Below are 20403 nucleotides of genomic sequence, written 5' to 3'. Positions count from 1 at the left end.
CACAAAGCAAATGAAAAAGATACAAGATGACTGCAACAACACATGAAATTACCTGAAAGAAAAACACAAAATTACCTCAAGGAGACACAAAATAACTACAAAAAGGCAAATAGAGGCAATACAACCAAAAAGAGACACAAAATGACTACATAGAGATACAAAACAATGAAAAAAAAAACACACACACAACATTAGACAAACAACCAAAAAACACACAAAATTACTACAAAACAAGTAAGAAAAAGACAAAAAAATCACAGTAAGGAAATACAAAATAACTACATAAAGGGATAAGACAAAAAAATACACTAAATCACCACAAAGAGACACAAAGCAATTGACAAGACACAAAATAACTACAAAAACAGACAAAACATTCCCAAAATAGACACAACATGACTACAAAAAGGGGCAGAACAACTGAAAAGTGACACAAAATGACTATGAAGAGACATAAAATAACTTCAACAAAAAAAGGAGACAAAATCACCACAACGTTTCCAGCAGTGGTGTAGTGGTGTCAAGATGCCCTTACAACTTTGTCATCTGTAAACTTTTTTTTTTCTTTTTTAAATATGAAACAAAAATGTAAGAATGTGTTTAATTTTTGGTCAAAAATCCAAACTGATACAAAGTACCCTTAAGTTCCTTAAAATATCTAGAATTTAAATGTAGCTCAGCCTCCTTCACTGTGGTAAGTTGGTTTGCTCATCACTTAATGTATGAAAAGAACACAAATACTCAGAGTAGAGCTTGCGTCAGGTGTTTATTGACTGTGATTCCAAATACATGCTGTTTCTACCCATGTCCCATTTGTTGTCTTACTTCTCTATTTAGTGTGTCCCTGCCCCCACTTCAGCCCTCTCATCATCTAGTCGGGGGCGGCTGAGGAGAACGAGGAGAATGCATCTGTTTTCCCGAGAGTTCCACGGACAGCCTATAAAGGGCAGGGGAAGGGTCTGTGGCAGGCAACCCTCCCAGCAGCTGATACCATCTGCTCTATATATAGCCTCCAGAGCCAGGACACTGCATTAAAGCACACAGGCCCAACGAACAAGCCACATGCTTTTAACTCCCTGGAAGTCAAAGGAATAAGAAAGCAATTTCTGTCGTAGTGCTGCACAAGAATTAAAATGAACAAGCCCAAAATTGTCAGACCAGAGGAGAGGTGAGTGCTGCCTGTCTCTCTTACTACTACTACTACTACTACTACTACTAATAGTGACCAACATGTGCTTCTCAGCTAATCCTAATAAATGATTTGATTCATGAGTATAACAGTGTCTCTATGTCTTAACAGCCAGCCAGCACAAGCACGGTGGTTTGACAGGAAGAAATATGTCACCATCAACTTCATGGTTCAGAAACCTAAAGACGTCCAGGTTGATATCCAGACAGATAAAATGGTTTTATGGTGAGTTTAAACACATAAGTGCAGCTTTGTTTCCATGTCAGTGAGATCTCTTTCCTGATCCCTATACCTCTGTCTTGTGTAATATACTTAGTGCAACAAGGTTTTCTTTCCAGGCAGTGAAATTGTCTATACAAGTACCAGTTGTCTATACAATAAAATGCTGTGTATATTTTGCACTAAATTGCTCCCTTGACAACGCTGTCCTGTCTTCACAACAGCTGCAAAAACGATGAGGATGATGTGATCTACAATGAGCTGTACTTCTACGAGAAAGTTCTAAAGCATGTAAGCATCCAATTTCAGGCATGATGAGACCAGAGGAATATGATCACTTCTTCATGTTGTAAGCTGGAATTTACAGTCAGTGTGCATTTTTATCTTTTAAACACTTTTAAAGGACTGCAGAGAAAAAGTCTTTGACCGCAGCATCAATGTCTTGCTGAGGAAAGTGAAGCCTGATTACGCATGGCCACGTCTCCAGAGAGATGAGGCAAAGGTGAGTGTGTGTGTGTTTGTGTGTTAAAACTGATTGGTCACAAGTTTTTTTTTTTTACATCATTAGTTCTCAACGTTGGCTGCAGCGCTCCCAATTTAGGTCCAAACACTCTCATGATCTCAGACATTTTCAGTGTTAATGAATTTTTTGACACTTTTTTTAAACTAATTTTTTATTTCAACTTCAGCAGACCACACAAACAATACAGTTTTTACATAGCTCACATAGTACATAGTACTATGACCATTTTACAAAGTTTTCAGCTGCCGTAACATCTATCCAGGTTTAAGACAAATACGGTGAAGTGTTAAAGTGTGATAAGATGTACTTCAAACTTGCAAGGAACAAGAAAGAAAGTGAGATACCAGTAATAATGATAAATAAAAGAGGTGTCCATACAAACATACCTGTTTGACGACATGTACTCTTTCCCTTATTGCATCAACAGACGCATTACAGGACTCCACCTCTTAATGGATTTTGGTCTTTGCAACCTCAATGCATACATGATTTGTTCCATTTCATGCAGTTCCCATATATTTTTTAATGCAGATGTTGTACGTTGGAGGTTCAGGATTCAACCATCTAATTGCGATACCTCTAATCGCAGCCTCTAAGAGGATTTGTAATAGATACATTTTTGCCTTCCCCTCAAACCTTCAAGGATTGCTGAGGAGAATCACCCTTGGATCTTTGGGGATATTTTGCTCTCAGGGCATCTAACTCACCCTTCCAAAAGTTGCTTAACTTGGGGTAGGACCAGAAAATATGACTGTGGTTTCCACTTTGTGGGCCACATTTTCACCAACACTTGTCTGAATTGGATGGAGCCCACTTAGCTGTTACTTATGACACATGTTTGCATTGTATTTTTAAGAGCATATAGAAATAGTGATATATTTCAGAATGATTTATTGTATTTCCCACCATGCAAATCAAGAGATACCACGTGAGGTTCCGACCACTTAGTTGAAAAACTCTTGACTCACTGTTGCTGCTCAGAAAAACACATGTTCATAAAGAGACACATGTTTGACTCCTTTGAATGACACTTAATCTCAAAGTACACTTTTCTGTAGGTGTGTAGGTAACACAATTTACCACAGGTGGGACCAAGCTATTGTTTTGCAAGTCACAAATAAGTCTCAGATCTTTGTACTCCAGTCCCAAGTCAAGGCTAACAAGTCCCAAGTCCTAAATTTTGAGTTTTGAGTGCAAAACAAGTCATAACAGGCTCTCTAATAAAAGTAATGGCATTTTAACAACAGAGTAATATGGTAAATTTTACTTTTAAATTTGTATTTGTTAAAAAAGTTTGTTAAATAGTTGCTCGGCTGTTAAGCTAACGTTAACTAGGTATTAGCTCGCTAACTGTGCTGTGTTAATATTAATCTTGATTTGCCATTCTTTGTCCAACTTTAGATGTGGATCGAAGTTGGAAGTTGTTGCGTCTCCATCTGTCTCCACACATTTACTGCAATTTGTTTTTTGTTTACCACCAGTTTTTGTATGTGAAGGAAATTATCCTTGGTATCAAATTTTGAAACTGGTGCTCAGTAATGTAATGTTACTTCTTCATGGTTCTTTCCTGCAGCTTGATTGGGCGCTGTGGGATTGGTTCAAACAAAGTGGATCTGGGAAATTAAGTGTTGACTGGGAATGAATAGTGTTAGCGTTAGCTGATTCAAAAAAAAGGAAATGATTCATTGCACACTGTTTAGATAATGGGAGAAAGCAAAAAGTATTTTCAAGTCAAAAGGCTCAAACCCAAATTAAGACATGAGTCTTAAATGTTAAAGTCCAACTTAACTTGCAAGTATTTTTTGATTTTGTCAAGTCAACTCTAAAGTCATCAGTTGTGATTCAAGCCCAACTTTAGTCCAAGTCATGTGACTTGAGTCCACACTTCTGCAACTACTTGCCAGCAATGCTGTAATTATGAAATGGGGTGTTCCTGCATCCCCTCTCAACTTAACTTTGTGCTGCTTCTCCTTCACTTTACAGGCTAGCTGGATTTGTGTAGACTTTGATAACTGGAGGGACTGGGAGCATGAAGAGGATGAAGGAAAGGAAGAGTACGATAGATACATGGATGTGAGTAAATGCAGTAATGCTTCTGTTATGGTGATAATGATTAAGAGTTTAGGAAACCATGCACGTACTTTGCATTATTCACATAATTTCTCTCTTAGGTTCTGTAAAAACTTGGCTTTTCTTTTTCAGGTGATCCAAGAATTGGCTACCAGTAATAAAGGAAAAACACCAGATATGGATGATCTTAGTGATGTAAGTGCAGTACTGGTAGAGGTTACTTAAATGCAACATGGATTATTTTCTTTTATCTGTTAAATCACTTGTGTTTTGCCTTAAAAATACTGCCAAGAGAGTAATGGTTATAAATAGCAATCCTGTATGAATCTGGGTGTATGACTATAATCAGTATTTGACTGATTATCTAAATGTTGGCACTGACCACTTTCTTCCCTCTTCTCCACAGTCTGATTGAGACTCACACCCTCGCTCCTTAAGGGCCAGGACACTGAAGCTTTGTTTTCTGGAGTTTGTAATATTTGCAGGTGATTTGATATGTTATTGTCCAAAATATTGTTCTTATATATGTGATATTTTCTATGGCATTATTTATGGGCATATTATTGTCCACTGTACGCTGACATATCTTTGTCAGTTTTAATAAAAAGACCTTTATCAACTGTGGTTTGAAAGTGATTATGATGCGGAGAATGGGGAAAAATATCTGATGTTAACAGACTTTTACCAGTAATTAAAAGGTTTTATACTGGATTATGGGGGTGAGTGTGGTAGAACATGGATGTTAGTTTCAGTAGCTCCAGAAGATGGCAGTAATGCAGCAATATAGATGCAAGTTTCTTTAATTCCCTCATCATTCTTTTTTTAAACAAAGAATATGAGGTCTTCATGGGTTTTACAAAGTCAAATCCCTGAACATCTTTTCATTTACTTCCTGGCATACACACTTTCATACTTTTCCCAACAGCGTTTATACACAATCCATTTCCCCCAACATTCTGTATATGTTTCTAGCTCAAGCCTTAAGAGAAAAGTAAGTATTTCTATACAGTATATTTGGTTAATATCCCCAGTCATTGGGCCAATGTTGGAGGATCAACTTGCAACCATTTGCGAGTTATGGCTTTCTACTTGCCAAAAGTATCCTTAATAAAATTCCCTCTTCACTCTTGGTATAGCCAAAAATAGTTCACACAGAGAACATAGACACAGACAATAAAAAAGTGCAAAAAAATCTTGTTAATATCAATTTTGTTCAGTTTTTTAATTTTTTTTTTTTTTTTTAATATCACTTCATCAAAATGTTTTAAATGCTTACATTGCAGCAGATGATTAATCCTAATGATGTATGGGTTTCTAGCACATGTTTTACATACACTGTATGTATTATATTATTATAGATTTTATTAGTATATTATTATCTATGCACCTATATGGCCAAGTCTGTTCAATGTTTGACTTAAAAAGCAAAATTCTATTCACTATTCATTATTATTATTATTATTACGTTTTGTTTCTATTTTCTGTTTTTTAGTAAAAGCTATGTCACATAAAAATGTTAATAAATAATAAATAAATAAATAAATAAAGAAAGAAAGAAAGAAAGAAAGACTCGAAGCCAAACAAAGTCGGTTGAACTAAGTTTGGACTACATTGATTGCCGTACTAAGCCGACAGCTGTAGCAGTTTGTTTGACTTGTATAACACCAGCTCGTGTCTCAGGTGGATTTTCTCCTCAAAAACACTCCACAATGGCTTTTCAGTGTCAACGAGACTGCTACATGAAAGAGGTATGAACACTTTTAAGACAGTTTGTCATGACTAAAGTGTTGATAGCATGCGACAACACCTGACGTTACATATTAGGCTACATTCATTCTCTGCTGAGGGGATTAGCATGGTTGCTAACTACAGTGGGAGCACGAGCTGGTTAACGGTACCCACTGTAACTGATAAAGTTACTGTTTAACTTGTTTTAGGGCACTGCACATTTAGTATTTGTTGAATTATTTAATGTTGTGACAATGCAAAAGAGTACTAGCTTAATGTGTGTACTACTAGCTAGCCTCTCACATTCATGCTGTCAGCCAGAGCCCACTGTCAAAATGTCAACAATTTTTATTTCTTTAAGTATTACTCAGCATCTCGCGCTCAAAATGCACGCAGTTGCTTTCATGCTTCTCTTTTTGTGCAAACCTAAACCTTAGTAAAGTTAAGTTTTTTTCTTGTGTTGTTTTTTTGTGTTAGTTTGTTACCTGTGTGGTCTCCTGCTGCCCAGCTGAGCTCAAACATGAAGTCAGTGGGAAGAAAGAAACTCTAAAGGGCTTCAATGTCAAACTCCAAGACACCATCTTGTTTCCTGAAGGAGGTGGCCAGGTAAGCTGATTTATAAAAAAAAATCATACTTTGTGCATCAAGCATTACCTGTCACTGATAACTGCAAATGTGTAACCAGAAGCATGCACTAAACTCAGACAAAACCAAATGGATGCTGTTCACCAGTGCTACTCATGCTGAATCTTTCAATATTCATTCTGCAAATGGCACATCCATAGAGAGAAACCCACAGTATAAATACCATGGTATCTGGCTGGACGACAATCTTAATTTTAAGCACCCTATTAAAATTCTCACTACCAAAATGAGGACAATACTTGGCTTTCTGTACATAAATAAGAACAGTTTTCCTTTTGTGCATAGTCAAGGAATTGTAGAATCTGTATTTTTTGTCTGTTTTCGATCATGGGGATGTTATATACGGATAAGCGACTGTCTACCACTCAGCCCTAAAGTTCATAACAGGTGATTGTTACAGCACCCATCACTGCAACCTTTACCACCAAAAGGTTGGCTGGCCACATTTGGCTGTGAGGCGGGAACAGCATTGGTGTTTGTTCATTTATAAAGCTTTGAAGCAGATGTTTCCACCCTATATTTCATCACTTTGAACTCTGACCTCACATAATCTTGGTACTCGCTCACAGAATAGGTTGTTGCTTCACATTCCCTGAATTCTGATCTGGTTTTAATTGAGTGTAAATGCTTATAACTATACATCTACACTTCAGCATGTTTATCAACCTGTATTTGTACTTTTAGCGATCATTATTGCTATTGTTGTTTGTTGTTTTGTATGATTTAATTTCTGTTTTAATTGACATGCATGATGGCTCTTTGTTCATGCTCGGCATCATTAAAAAATGGGGGTCTCCCTCAATTGATTTCCCGAGTCTTAATTAAAGGTCTGAATGAATGAATGTACATAAACATTCATGTTGCGTATTTGGGAATTGTTTGTATCAAATTAAAACATAGCAGTGAAAACATAGTACATGATATTATTACTAATTTTCACGTTTTGTGTCCTCCTCTATCAGCCAGATGACCATGGGTTAATAGGAGATGTCCCAGTCTTAAGGGTGACAAGGCAGGGGCCTGAAGCTGTACACTTTGTGACCTCACCTCTGGAGGTGGGGCAGGAGGTGCAAGTAAAGGTGGACTGGGAGAGGAGATTTGATCACATGCAGCAACACTCAGGTGAGCAAAACTAAATGAATAAGGTAAGGGAGTCTTGCATCATATATTGGTGTTATATACTTGGTACAAGCTATGATTGGCTTCTTTCTGTCTCTCAGGTCAACATTTGATCACAGCTTTGGCAGATAACCTTTTTGGATACAAGACCACATCCTGGTACATCACCACTGTGGATTTATTTCACTGTAACCATAAAAACTTACAGGCTTACCTCTCCTCTATTTTTTTTTCTTTTTTTTCAGGGAGCTGGGGCGTCAAAGAAGCACCATTGAACTGGACACTCCCTCTGTGAAGCCTGCCCAGCTCCAGGCCCTGGAAGAAGTCGTAAATGAAAAGATCAGAGTCCACGTCCCTGTCACTGTTCAGCTTCTCTCTATAGACGATCCTGCTGTGGAAAAGGTCCATATACTGATATTATTGGTGCTAAAATACAATCCTTTTATTGTGTGATCAATGACTTAAAAGCCAAGGTTTTAGATGGTTTCAAAACAAATCTAATGTTGAATGTAGTGCATTTATTAACTTTACAAGCAGATTTTACATGTGCAGTATGTGATATGAGTTGTGTGTGTGTGTGTGTGTGTGTGTGTGTGTGTGTGTGTGTGTGAACCAGGTGAGGAGTCGAGGGCTGCCAGACGACCATGCAGGGCCCATTCGGATTGTTGATATCGAGGGCGTCGATGCCAACATGTGCTGTGGAACCCACGTGTCTAACCTCAGTCACTTACAGGTTTGACTTCATACACCCATGCAGACACATAAGCACTTAAATGTGCCGCATCTAGGGCTGGGCGATATTGGGGAAAGTCAAATGTCATGATATTTTTTTAATAACTACCTCTGTCGATTTGTTAGTGCTTTCACTAAATATTTGCACAATGAGATTTTTGAGATATAATCATCAGTAATGTAGACATAATGACTAAGTGGGTAAAGGCAAATAAAACAATAGGTAGAATAGTCTAGTAAGTTCAGAAAATTACATGACTTTACTGTAATGCAGTCTATAAATTATATATATAAAATATATAAATTATTAAAGTATATAAAATGAAAAAAAATAAATAAATAAATAAACTAGGAAAAGACAACACTTCTGATATTACAGCATCCAAGATCTAAGACGATATCTTGTGTTCTGTTAGGATATCGATATATTGCCCAGCCCTAGACTCATCTAACTTGCGTACATTACTTCACATGGTCATGTCATATTTTTAACATTTCACTATATCTGAATTGTAGGTGATAAAACTACTGGGGACTGAGAAAGGGAAGAAAAACAAAACCAACCTGATCTTCCTGGCAGGAAACAGGGTATTGAAGTATGCTGAGAAAAGCTACAGCACAGAGCGATCACTCGTGTCTCTGCTAAAGTAAGTCTGAGTCATCCAAATATCACCAGTGTGAGTTAAACTCAGTCACAGAGTTTGAAGTGAAAAAAATCCTTGTTGTTCAACAGGACTGGACCTGATGAGCACGTTGAGGCCGTTGACAAGTTGCAGAAGTCTGTTAAGCTACTACAGAAAGTAAGAAAATTGCATCAGTGATTTTTTTCTCTAGATTCCCACTCACTGCATGTGCTGTTTATGTTTGAGAACTGTAGATGAGCAATTCCTGCTGTAGCAGTGTGTCATAATTGTGATTAGCCCCAGTGCAAATATTTTTCTTGCGCCCTCACCTCACCCCAAACACAGATGCACTTCTGTACACACACATGCTCAGACAAACACAACCAGGGTTTAAATTGGGCCAGGGCTGTTCAGAGTATAACCTATGTATAGGCAGCAACAGAATGTTTGCTGATCTGGTGGGGTGTCGGGGCAGTCCGGGATCGGACCCCCTCTAGGTCTAGCGCTGGCTGGAGTTTAATTGGTACAGCCATGGTCTGGGTTTCCTCCTGGAAAGCACTGTATCACCTATGTTTTTGCAACATAACACATTGCACATAGACTCCCTAACTTTCTTCAAAATGTTTTGGGCAGACGAACCTGAGCCTGCTACGAGACATGGCTGTCATCATCTCTCAGAACTTTAACAACAACCCCCAGAGAGGCAACTTCTTCAGCTTGCACAAGTAAGAGACCTGGCTGAGTTTAAAGTACAAACATCTGCGAAAGTGCTTCAGAAAGAAAATGGTGTCTTTTTTTTCTCTACAGGAAAGAGGGTGACAATGAATTCATGAATATCATTGCCAATGAAATAAACACTGAGGTAAGTTTATAACCTGACTGCTTACTTCGTGGCATTAGCTGTTAAATATCTTGGTTAAGTCTCGTTTTGTCTCCTCTCAGGAAACTCTGGTTTTCCTGACCGTTGGAGAGGAGAAGGGACCTGGTTTGTTTCTACTGGCTGGACCCAGTGAACGAGTGGCTGAGATGGGACCACAGTAAGAGCCGCCACCACATATTTTTTAGCCTCAGCTTAAAAAAAGTTTATGTACTATATGACTCTCTGTGCTCTCCAGGGTGTTAGAGATGCTCCAAGGGAAGGGAGCAGGAAAAAATGGACGTTTCCAAGGCAAAGCCAACAGCCTGGCACGCAGAGGGGAGGTGGAGGCTTTCCTGCAGCAGCACTGTAAAGACACCTCAGAGGAAGAATAAAACCAACAATGGTTCAAACCAGATGAATATTTTTTTATGAACTAAGCATTCAGAAACTAAAGAGGTTAGTTTATCCGACTGTCTTAGTTAGTCATATTTTAAGGTAACAAACAATGTGTTTAGGCACAGATACCAAGAAACTGACCATTTCTATCAACATGTACTGTATTTTACTGGGACTAATGTACAACATGTGCTGTACATATCTGAATGTTAAATGTCACATAAAGATTTTATTCATTTAAAACCTTATCCGTTAAACCTTATTTTCTGTGATCAGATTTCAGTCTTTTTTTTTCCTCAATAATATGCCATTTTATATTTAAATGTGGGGCTGCATTTAAGGGCCACTGTGTAGGATTCAGTGGCATCTAGTGGTGAGGTTGCACATTGCAACCAAGTAAACACCCCTCAAGGAATGTAAAAATGTCAACAGTCCTCCGTAGAGTTATTGTTTGGTTGGTCCATTCTGGGCTATTGTAGAAACATGGTGGTGCAACATGGCCGACTCCAAGGCTATTTAGTGAATACTGGGGCATGGTCTTCGACCCCATGGGAGCTATTGGGTATAACGCACGGGCAATTGAACTGGAGCTGCGATAGCGTTAAAAATAAAGGAATGGTGTCTGCTCATGTGCTCTTTGAATGCACCTTCTAGCCTCCTTAGGTGTGCTTGGCCTGACAATACTTTTAGGTATGCTTTAATGGATGGTGGCTGATATACTGTGTAACATTTTTATGGAGAAAGCATTTGTTTATGGTCTTTTATTAAAAGACAATTTCAATAATCCCCCTCTCTTTTCCCTACTGATAATGGACACAAACACCGGCTGAATAATGTTTTAATATATTTAATTTAAAAGATATGTGAAAATATAATATACAAAAGACAGACACACTTGACATCATTAAAAGTCTTAAGTTGTTTTTGGCAGGATTACTTTGAGTGACCAGATAAATAGAAACCCTTGTACACTGTAATGCAATCAAATACAGCAGTCCTCTAATAAATACTACCTCAGTGAAACTTTATAATAGTTACTATATTTATTTTTATTATTAACTGTTGTTAATCATCTTATTTGCAGACAGTATGCCAAAACAGCAGCAACACCTTACAATAATGTGCAATGCAATCCAACCACTAAATACAGCATCCAGTAACCCTCAGCGAGGTGAATCTCTCACACACCATCACCAACATATAAAAACTATAAGAGCTGATTACAGGACAGTTGTATTAGACTGCATTAAACTGTACAGGGGTTCTAGTTTCTCATCCCTCAGCGTGTGATAAAAGCAGTGGTTTGAAAAAATGTATTGCTCACAAGTCTGTCACAGTTTAGCAGTGTAGACAAAGTGTTCATGGTAAAATATGACAATATAGTGCAATTGTGCAAGCGCCCCATTTAGCCCTTTATAAAATACTATAGGCAATAAAAAAGATATTGAGATGGTTTTGGCAGTTATCCTGATCATCCTGTAGACATAAAGTGTCCTTTCCAGCTCCTCTGCTCCTCCATTGTCGAGTTACTGAAGTGGTTTCACTATCTTCATTGAGATGTAATTCTGGAAAAGGTAAAGGAGAACAGTCACATCTCTGCTTCTGTGTACGTAAGACTTTTTAATTACCTGCCCCATAAGAGCAAATAACAACTAACAGTTGGACCAAATGATTTTCGAATATATGACCACTACCCTCAGGTTCTTCTCAACGGTGCTTACCGGTAAAGAGTACAACAGGATGGCGAGGAAGAGCACTACTATGATGAGGATGATGAGTGCGATGAAGAGGCACCTGAACCTTCTCCACACAATGAACTTCATGGTCTTACATGGGTTGGTGAACCAAAAGAAGGATGTTTCTGGGCGTCTGATGGTGATGGAAAGAAAGACATGAGTGAACTTATTACCTCCTTTTGGCAGTTAAGACAAATGGATAAAATACATGTCAGAGATTTAATTTGAAGAATGTTAATTATGATATGGTTAAAAAGGTGTTTTGTTTTTTTTTTTACTTTGGAGGATCCAGTTTTGGGTTCATGTTGGGTTCATCCCTGCCTTTTCCTGCAGGTCTCTCGTCTACGTCTGCTTCACTTACAATCTCCAGTGTCATCTCCACTTTGCCCTGTACGCACAAAACCAGCAGACATGAACGAGATACAACAAGTTTCAGTCAACAGTGTCCTCTAAATTCCTGCCAGGAGTACTGCAAAAAGTCTTGAACTCATACTGAATTCTCTTTCCATCCAACCCTGTCACTGTTGATTCATTTGCTCATTGGTACAGGTTTGAACAAGGCCATCTATCTCTTGGTGTACTTTCTCTTCATACTTACACCCAGGGCCTTCTGTCCATCCTTCTCAATGGAGCAGGGCCACCAGCCTCTGACTGACTGCTGTGCAAACAGAGACTTGGCATTCTCTGTCTTCAGTGGAGCCCCCATTTCCACATCATCCATCATCTTCAGAGAACACTTCTCTGGAGTCTTTGCAGGAGCGACCAGATTACGCAGATCCAACTCCAGCGTGCCTGGACCACAGAGAATTTCATTATCGGTCAGGTTTTGTAATGTTGGTCTTTGGGTAAATTAAACACTTGAAAGAAGTTAAGTTTTGGTTTAACTTTGAGTAGAGCGTCTTACCGAGGTAATCATCCAATGAGAATTTGTCGTTATCCCATATCTGAACAATCATCTTGGGAGGGATCCTGAACTCTGTTTTGTCAAGACTCCAAAAGCGCTCCTGTTGAATAAAGAACAAGTGAAAACATGTTCAACACTGGTCATATTATTTTCCATCTGTACAGTGTCAAAATGGTCCTTATTTTATGTCAAGTCAATAGTCTAGTCAAGCCCCACCTTCTTGGACACGAGACAAAGTTGTTCTGCAGGCAGGTACTCGAATTCAAAGACGAACCTCCAGTTAAAGTTGCCATCTCCATCCAGAGACCTGTAGTGGACATCAGTTTTCTGCTTGTCCTCCTCCATGCCTGGCATCCAGCTGGCAAATGGGAACAAGAGGTGTGAGCATTCATTGTCTTATCTCAAAAGGTTTCACTCACTATACTATACAGTTTTGCTTTTGAAGAATTAAATAGTAAATCATCTAAAAGAGGATTTGAGAAATGATTGCTGATGACAAACAGTATCATAAGTCACCAAAAAAAACTAAAATGATTTATCAGCCATACCCTTTGACATAAATGTCACTCATGTGTTCTCCTGTGATGCTGGTCTCGTCTAAAGTCACGTCTGTCGTGTTCCAGATGACAGCACGCAGGAAAAACCTGAACATTCAAGCACAGTGAACGTTAACTCATTGACATCTGATGTGACCGGTGATGAGATACTGAAGAGCGGCACAGCACTCACTTCTTAGGCTTGCGTGGTGTGATGTCAAAGGGAGGTCCAGGGAGCCCGATGCTTTTGGGGAAAACATCCACCCACATCTGAAGCCTTCCCTAAATTCACACAATATATAGGTTTTACAAAATAGCTGTGTCACAGTTGATGTGTACAGATAGAGCATGTGTGAGCTGTGACATCTAACCTGGGAGAGATTTGGCTGGTAGGTGCTGTAAAGGGTCCTGGTCTCCACATGTTCAGGGACAAGTGCCTGTTTTCTGAGCACATGGAGGCAGAGGCGTTCTCGGGCCGGACCCAAGTGCTGATGAATTTCCTTGTTGTTCTCTGGGTGTGAAAAACATATTACAGCTCAATTAGGCTTATGTTATTAGATATTATTAGATGTGGGAAAGAGATTTAATGACATCTAGTGGTAAGATTGCAGATTGCATCCATGTGAATACCCCTCTCCTTAACGCTTCCTTTTCAAGCATGTGTGGTATTACCTATATTACCTTGAGGTGCATTTGTGGCATCAAATTCAAGCTGTCACTTGAAGACATAAAAACACAGGAGGCCCTTTCCAGAGTCAGGGTTTGGTTTGTCTGTTCTAGGCTACTGAAGAAACATAGTGGTACATGGAGGGTTTTGTGCAAGGCAACCACTCCTTATGTAGATATAAATGACTGATACTAAACTAACAAAAACACGATTCTTATTTTCAGGTGATTATACATTAATAAAAACATAATTCTGAATATTATACTCCATGTCTGCCAATAGATCCCCCTAAATCCTACACACTTCTCCTTTAATACCTGTTTAAAAATATATTTGTAATGACTTTTTACATAAAATATTTGTTACTGATGTAGGGGGGAATCAGTGTAATATACATACTACATATTATATTTTAAGCCATTGACATTACCAAACTGAGCCAGCGTGTATTCTGTGCCATGGAAGGTGAGCGATGTGCCATTGTCCTCTGTCCTGGGTTTGGACAGGCCTTTTAGACGAGCCAGGTTCTCCAGGATTTGAGATGGCTTCAGCTGGTCCCGCCACTGGTTGATACCAGAACTGAGACACAAACAGACACAAAAGTGAGGATGATGACTGCAGGTTTTTAGGAATATTTCCTAAATTTTTCCCAGAGAGATGTCAGAGTGAGTGGATGCCCATGGACATGCACCCTGAGCAGTTGGGGGTTTGGTGCCATGCTCAAGGGCACCTTTAGCAGTGCCCAGGAGCATGAACTGGCACCTCTCCAGCTTCCAGCCCACACTTCATACTTGGTCAGTACAAGGACTTGCAGTGGCTATCCTCTGGTTCCCAAACCAAGTCCCCCTACTGAGCTACTAAGGTGTTTCCTTACATGCAATAGGTCTGTGGTAGACCACAGTAGGAGTTATATCGGGACAGGAAGCGGTTCTCCAGGTCAATCACAGTCTCGCCGACCTTCTCATCACGGCTCAGGAGATCATAGTCATAGACGGAGATTTTCAGGTCCTTGTCTTGGGGCAGGAAACATGTCATCTCAAACATCCTAAACAAAACAAAAGGAGTGTTTGACAAGTGAGAAGGTGCACTGGATTTACCTTCAAAGAATGATCCATTTTATATTCTCCATTGCTTAAATGAGTCCGTTTATAGCTTTTACCTTCCAAACACAGGGCTGATGGTGTTGGGCAAATAATGGTCTCTGTCATCGACTGTGTTCCTTCCCAGAGAAATCTTTATGTATGGATCACACTGAGCAGAAGAGAGAACACAAGTTCAAGCAGAAGGTGTTGTTGAAATATGCTGCTTTTATTGCTGGTAATACAAATTTATTCTCACTCTGCCGTTATTGTCCTTGGGCTGCAGGTCTATGGCCCGGACCACATAAATCCTGACCAGACACTCCTGAGGTCCGCTCTCTGGCAGCTCTCTGAACTGACGGGGAGGGGGAGCAACACCTGGGTCGTCCGGCAAAGGGTACACTTTGAATGAGCCCTGCAGGTAAGTAAACACATGTACATCTTAAGAACTGGGCTTGGTCCTGAGCTGAATCTCATCAGCTTTAATTTTGATAGATGCTGATCAAGTGTTTGTGCTCTGAATTGCTTCAATCTACCTTCAACTCTCCAACCACAGTGGGGTCATCATCCCCAGTTTCAGTCTTGCCTCGCTGCAGTTTGAAAGTGCTGCAGAAATCGGTCAGGCCCTTGAACTCTGGGACATCCTCCAGTTCGCATTCATACACCTGAAAATATGCAGTCATATTGAGGTCATCTACAGCTCAGGGAAAAAAGCAAGTGACTTAACATTGCAAAGTATGTCGTATAGGAAGATAAAAAGCCAACTAACTTTAAGGGTGTCGTATCCCTTTTTGAGGTACGGCCCGCACTTCAACTGGTCTCCAGTTGAAGCGTAGAATTTACTCCACCAATCAACAGTCTCTTTTTCCTAAAGATTAAAATGCACAGTGTTAATATTCATACACATGGTCCTCTGCAGTTGGAATAAGAATATGAAATCTCAGTCGTGTTGTTTACTCTCACCTTCTCTACAATCTTTGGAAAAACAAGATGGGATGTGACACAAAACAGAAGAGAAGTCACAGGTATATACACATACAGTACTGACAAAATATGCAAAAACACAAACACACAGTACAAACAATAGGTCACAAGTATTGACAGGGAAGTGAAACAGTGAAGGACAGTTTGAAAAGGAGATCCCAGCTGCGATTTCACGATTCACAGAGAATCTCAAAACAAGGGCGTAACATAGGGCTGTGCAGAATGTGCAACTGCACTAAGGCCCTGCACCTCTAGGGGAGCCACTCCCACCACCTGTCCCTTCACTTGCAACATGGCACCAGTGGTTGTGATACTCAAGCTTACCATGAGTGAGACCTGGCTTTGAGTTATGTCTATAACAATAGCGTAATACACATATATGGTTTCTTGCCAGGAGATGGATGAGAAGAGTAGCTGGTTAGCTTAGCTTAGCTTAGCTTAGCTTAGCATGAAGACTAGAACCAGGGAAAAAGCTGGCCTGTTTCTATCCAAAGGTAATAAAATCCACCTACCACACCTCAGTTGCTCACTTATTTACATGTTACACCTCTTGTGTTTAACTGCATAAAAATACAAGTGTAAAGACAAGAAGTTACAGGGGATTATGTGCCAGACTATTTCTTGGCCAGGCGTAGTGACTTCCTGGAGCCTTGTCATCAGTGTGAGGTTGATAAGGAACGAACAGAGACTTCAGGATGTGACTGTGTCTGGCCAAGAAATAGTCTGGCCGGCACATAAACCTCTGTAACACCTCAATGTGCTGTTTTTACACTTTGGTTTTTGCATGGATTTAACAAACAATTAGTGAGTGAACAATTAAATTAGTGAGCTCTAAAGATGGTGGGTGGAGTTTGTTACTTTTGGCCACAGCCAGACTAGGATAAGGTTACAGCTGCTTAGCTTCATATTTAGCCTACAGACAGAGTGGAATCTTAGAAATTAAATAAGCACATTTCCCAAAATGTCTAATTTTAAGTGGATTAGAAACTGTACTTCCGACCACATAATGGCAGTGATGGTTCAAATGCAAAATTGCCCTCTATGAGTTGGATGCCTCGGGGCCTACTTTGCTCCATGTTACGCCCTTGCTGTGGAAAAATAATTAAATGTGCTCATTAATTGGGTGACAATTCAATTAAAGGAATACTTCATCCCAAAACGGACAATATGTACAGTACAGGCCAAAAGTTTGGACACACCTTCCCATTCAATGCGTTTTCTTTATTTTCATGACTATTTACATTGTAGATTCTCACTGAAGGCATCAAAACTATGAATGAACACATGTGGAGTTATGTACTTAACAAAAAAAGGTGAAATAACTGAAAACATGTTTTATATTCTAGTTTCTTCAAAATAGCCACCCTTTGCTCTGATTACTGCTTTGCACACTCTTGGCATTCTCTCCATGAGCTTCAAGAGGTAGTCACCTGAAATGGTTTCCACTTCACAGGTGTGCCTTATCAGGGTTAATTAGTGGAATTTCTTGCTTTATCAATGGGGTTGGGACCATCAGTTGTGTTGTGCAGAAGTCAGGTTAATACACAGCCGACAGCCCTATTGGACAACTGTTAAAATTCATATTATGGCAAGAACCAATCAGCTAACTAAAGAAAAACGAGTGGCCATCATTACTTTAAGAAATGAAGGTCAGTCAGTCCGGAAAATTGCAAAAACTTTAAATGTGTCCCCAAGTGGAGTCGCAAAAACCATCAAGCGCTACAACGAAACTGGCACACATGAGGACCGACCCAGGAAAGGAAGACCAAGAGTCACCTCTGCTTCTGAGGATAAGTTCATCCGAGTCACCAGCCTCAGAAATCGCAAGTTAACAGCAGCTCAGATCAGAGACCAGATGAATGCCACACAGAGTTCTAGCAGCAGACCCATCTCTAGAACAACTGTTAAGAGGAGACTGCGCGAATCGGGCCTTCATGGTCAAATAGCTGCTAGGAAACCACTGCTAAGGAGGGCAACAAGCAGAAGAGATTTGTTTGGGCCAAGAAACACAAGGAATGGACATTAGACCAGTGGAAATCTGTGCTTTGGTCTGAAGAGTCCAAATTTGAGATCTTTGGTTCTAACTGCCGTGTCTTTGTGAGATGCAGAAAAGGTGAACAGATGGATTCCACATGCCTGGTTCCCACTGTGAAGCATGGAGGAGGAGGTGTGATGGTGCGGGGGTGTTTTGCTGGTGACACTGTTGGGGATTTATTCAAAATTGAAGGCACACTGAACCAGCATGGCTACCACAGCATCCTGCAGCGACATGCCATCCCATCCGGTTTGCGTTTAGTTGGACGATCATTTATTTTTCAACAGGACAATGACCCCAAACACACCTCCAGGCTGTGTAAGGGCTATTTGACCAAGAAGGAGAGTGATGGAGTGCTGCGGCAGATGACCTGGCCTCCACAGTCACCGGACCTGAACCCAAACGAGATGGTTTGGGGTGAGCTGGACCGCAGAGTGAAGGCAAAGGGGCCAACAAGTGCTAAACACCTCTGGGAACTCCTTCAAGACTGTTGGAAAACCATTTCAGGTGACTACGTCTTGAAGCTCATCGAGAGAATGCCAAGAGTGTTCAAAGCAGTAATCAGAGCAAAGGGTGGCTATTTTGAAGAAACTAGAATATAAAACATGTTTTCAGTTATTTCACCTTTTTTTGTTAAGTACATAACTCTACATGTGTTCATTCATAGTTTTGATGCCTTCAGTGAGAATCTACAATGTAAATAGTCATGAAAATAAAGAAAACGCATTGAATGAGAAGGTGTGTCTAAACTTTTGGCCTGTACTGTATATCAATTACTTACCCTGTGTCACACTAAATTTGTGAAGACAACTTTGTTTTTCTCAAATGCCTTCACGGTTAACAATCAATCAAAGAACGGAGATAATTCTTGATGAATTTAAAGTGATAGGGGTCCACATTTAACAACATATCAAAACATCTGTTTACAAACTGTCACACAATTCAGGTCTCATTCATCCATGTATGCTCAATACATCCCAGACGGCCTTGTCCGACAGAGCACTGAACATAAAGTGAAACTTATCTATGCTCTCTTCAAAGCCAGACTCCATTGAGAAAAACAGCAATTTTATCTCACTGAACCCTGATCTGCCAATCTACCACTGCCTTGTTTATTTAGTTTGTTGGTGTTATTGTGTGACTTTTGTGTTTAGAGGGGTACATCCAGACTAACCAAAGTCGCACAATAACACCAACTAACTACTGATGGAGGCAGTGCTAGACCAGCAGCTCCCGGGTTCAGCAAGGTAAAATTAGTTCCCCGTATGATTGGGAAGTACTGGATAAATGATACTTGGATTTGCACACAGATGTTTTGATCTAGTTTTGCTGTTGTAAATGCGGACCCCTGTGACTTCAGTTCATCAAGAATTTTCTCCATTTTGGGATTTCCATTCACCGTGGAGGCATTCTTCACAAATTCAACATTACACCGTGTAAGTACTTGATATACAAATGGTCATTTGGGAGATGAAATATTCCTTTAAGTACAATCACAGTAATTGTGACAGTTCCCAAGTAGATTAATGGCATTGTGATGTTATTATGAGGCTGTTGCCGAGTTCGCTGTCGTGCTTTGGATTAAGTGATCTCAGCCTTCCAGTGTCATTGGTGCCCAGCCTTGTGAATTAGAAAGCTGTAACAAGTAACTATACATACAAAGTGGGAGGCGGTAGGGGAAGCCATTTTGTTGACGGCAGCTGACATGCTGTACATAAACTGTAAGCCAGAGTAATTAAGTTTGACAAATTTGACTAGACAGTCAAATTCTGCACTTTGTGGTGACAAGAGGAAAGAAGAATAAACAGTAAGTCATCACAAACAACATGAGGATATGTTGTGGCACGGCGGTGGAGTTAACTGTACCTGAGCTTCAAGCAGTGGTCTCTTCTCCTCCATGTTAATGGAGAGATGTTTGGACGGAGACGCCATCATCAGAGCCACTGTAAATTGTGGGAACTTATTTATCTGCCATTATTGTATCAGATTACTCTCAGTCAAGTGTAGGTTTTTGTTTGCCTCCTTACTTTTGGAAGACATGGCTCCCTCTGCAGTGATGACGTACGGGTCACATCTGAACTGCTCCAGAGACGTGATGGTGCACTGACCCACCACAGGCTTCCTGCCAAATGGACGGTGGTCGATAACCTTCAGCACAATAGGGGGTGTGTACATCTCTTCCTTTGGAAGGAGCTGGATGGAGGGTGTAGAGAAGAGAAAGAACTGAAGCGTTAAGACTCACCTTGAGGTTGTTTTTCAGGTTTCTAGTGCAGAGGATACAAAAATTTCACAATACTCCTTTTGATTTTGGCTAACATTATTTAGCCTTTGTATTAGCTTTATACTTTTTTCTCCCAGA

At 39.9% G+C, this 20403-nt stretch overlaps 3 protein-coding genes across 5 annotated transcripts in view; 2 read left to right on the top strand and 1 right to left on the bottom strand.

The window, feature by feature from the left end:
* The first annotated feature begins 983 nt into the window (after nucleotides 1–983).
* ptges3l (prostaglandin E synthase 3 like) lies at nucleotides 984–4620 on the top strand. Its single transcript, XM_033610826.2, has 7 exons — nucleotides 984–1168; nucleotides 1301–1414; nucleotides 1633–1699; nucleotides 1812–1910; nucleotides 3915–4004; nucleotides 4134–4196; nucleotides 4408–4620. The coding sequence occupies exons 1-7, from the start codon at nucleotides 1134–1136 to the stop codon at nucleotides 4414–4416; spliced, it is 477 nt and encodes a 158-aa protein (XP_033466717.1). The 5' UTR covers nucleotides 984–1133; the 3' UTR covers nucleotides 4417–4620.
* Nucleotides 4621–5611: 991 nt separating this feature from the next.
* aarsd1 (alanyl-tRNA synthetase domain containing 1) lies at nucleotides 5612–10380 on the top strand. Its single transcript, XM_033610825.2, has 12 exons — nucleotides 5612–5749; nucleotides 6207–6335; nucleotides 7337–7496; nucleotides 7595–7652; nucleotides 7739–7895; nucleotides 8110–8226; nucleotides 8742–8872; nucleotides 8959–9025; nucleotides 9482–9573; nucleotides 9656–9710; nucleotides 9791–9885; nucleotides 9964–10380. Exons 1-12 carry the CDS (start codon nucleotides 5711–5713, stop codon nucleotides 10097–10099), a joined length of 1236 nt encoding a protein of 411 aa, XP_033466716.1. The 5' UTR covers nucleotides 5612–5710; the 3' UTR covers nucleotides 10100–10380.
* Nucleotides 10381–10934: 554 nt separating this feature from the next.
* The window catches only part of LOC117246836 (myoferlin-like), a 35290-nt gene continuing 25821 nt past the window's right edge, over nucleotides 10935–20403 (bottom strand). For 2 of the 3 annotated variants that reach the window (XM_033610822.2, XM_078163168.1), the window contains 18 exons: nucleotides 20072–20237; nucleotides 19911–19987; nucleotides 15989–16000; nucleotides 15795–15893; nucleotides 15562–15690; nucleotides 15285–15440; nucleotides 15106–15197; nucleotides 14821–14991; nucleotides 14377–14525; nucleotides 13651–13790; nucleotides 13473–13561; nucleotides 13292–13387; nucleotides 12960–13101; nucleotides 12744–12843; nucleotides 12438–12631; nucleotides 12118–12227; nucleotides 11825–11972; nucleotides 10935–11668 (listed from right to left, as the gene is read on the bottom strand). In XM_033610822.2, coding sequence (XP_033466713.2) covers nucleotides 11630–11668; nucleotides 11825–11972; nucleotides 12118–12227; nucleotides 12438–12631; nucleotides 12744–12843; nucleotides 12960–13101; nucleotides 13292–13387; nucleotides 13473–13561; nucleotides 13651–13790; nucleotides 14377–14525; nucleotides 14821–14991; nucleotides 15106–15197; nucleotides 15285–15440; nucleotides 15562–15690; nucleotides 15795–15893; nucleotides 15989–16000; nucleotides 19911–19987; nucleotides 20072–20237 — 2109 coding nt within the window. In that variant the 3' untranslated portion in view covers nucleotides 10935–11629. The remainder of the gene's footprint in view (nucleotides 11669–11824; nucleotides 11973–12117; nucleotides 12228–12437; nucleotides 12632–12743; nucleotides 12844–12959; nucleotides 13102–13291; nucleotides 13388–13472; nucleotides 13562–13650; nucleotides 13791–14376; nucleotides 14526–14820; nucleotides 14992–15105; nucleotides 15198–15284; nucleotides 15441–15561; nucleotides 15691–15794; nucleotides 15894–15988; nucleotides 16001–19910; nucleotides 19988–20071; nucleotides 20238–20403) is intronic. The other variant, XM_033610823.2, reaches the window with a different exon arrangement.

The sequence above is a fragment of the Epinephelus lanceolatus genome, chromosome 21 (assembly GCF_041903045.1).
Source record: "Epinephelus lanceolatus isolate andai-2023 chromosome 21, ASM4190304v1, whole genome shotgun sequence".
NCBI lineage: Eukaryota > Metazoa > Chordata > Actinopteri > Perciformes > Serranidae > Epinephelus > Epinephelus lanceolatus.
Note: the sequence above shows the minus strand (reverse complement) of the source record. Positions and strands in the feature narration are given on the sequence as shown.

What these genes read in the sequence shown, in the direction of transcription:
- ptges3l (XM_033610826.2), top strand. Translation starts at nt 1,134, where the DNA reads ATGAACAAGCCCAAAATTGTCAGACCAGAGGAGAG. An exon ending in ATTGTCAGACCAGAGGAGAG is followed by an intron (nt 1,169 to 1,300) that starts GTGAGTGCTGCC and finishes ATGTCTTAACAG; the next exon opens with CCAGCCAGCACAAGCACGGT. An exon ending in AGTACGATAGATACATGGAT is followed by an intron (nt 4,005 to 4,133) that starts GTGAGTAAATGC and finishes TTTCTTTTTCAG; the next exon opens with GTGATCCAAGAATTGGCTAC.
- aarsd1 (XM_033610825.2), top strand. Translation starts at nt 5,711, where the DNA reads ATGGCTTTTCAGTGTCAACGAGACTGCTACATGAAAGAG. An exon ending in GAGACTGCTACATGAAAGAG is followed by an intron (nt 5,750 to 6,206) that starts GTATGAACACTT and finishes TTTTTGTGTTAG; the next exon opens with TTTGTTACCTGTGTGGTCTC. An exon ending in CCAATGAAATAAACACTGAG is followed by an intron (nt 9,711 to 9,790) that starts GTAAGTTTATAA and finishes GTCTCCTCTCAG; the next exon opens with GAAACTCTGGTTTTCCTGAC.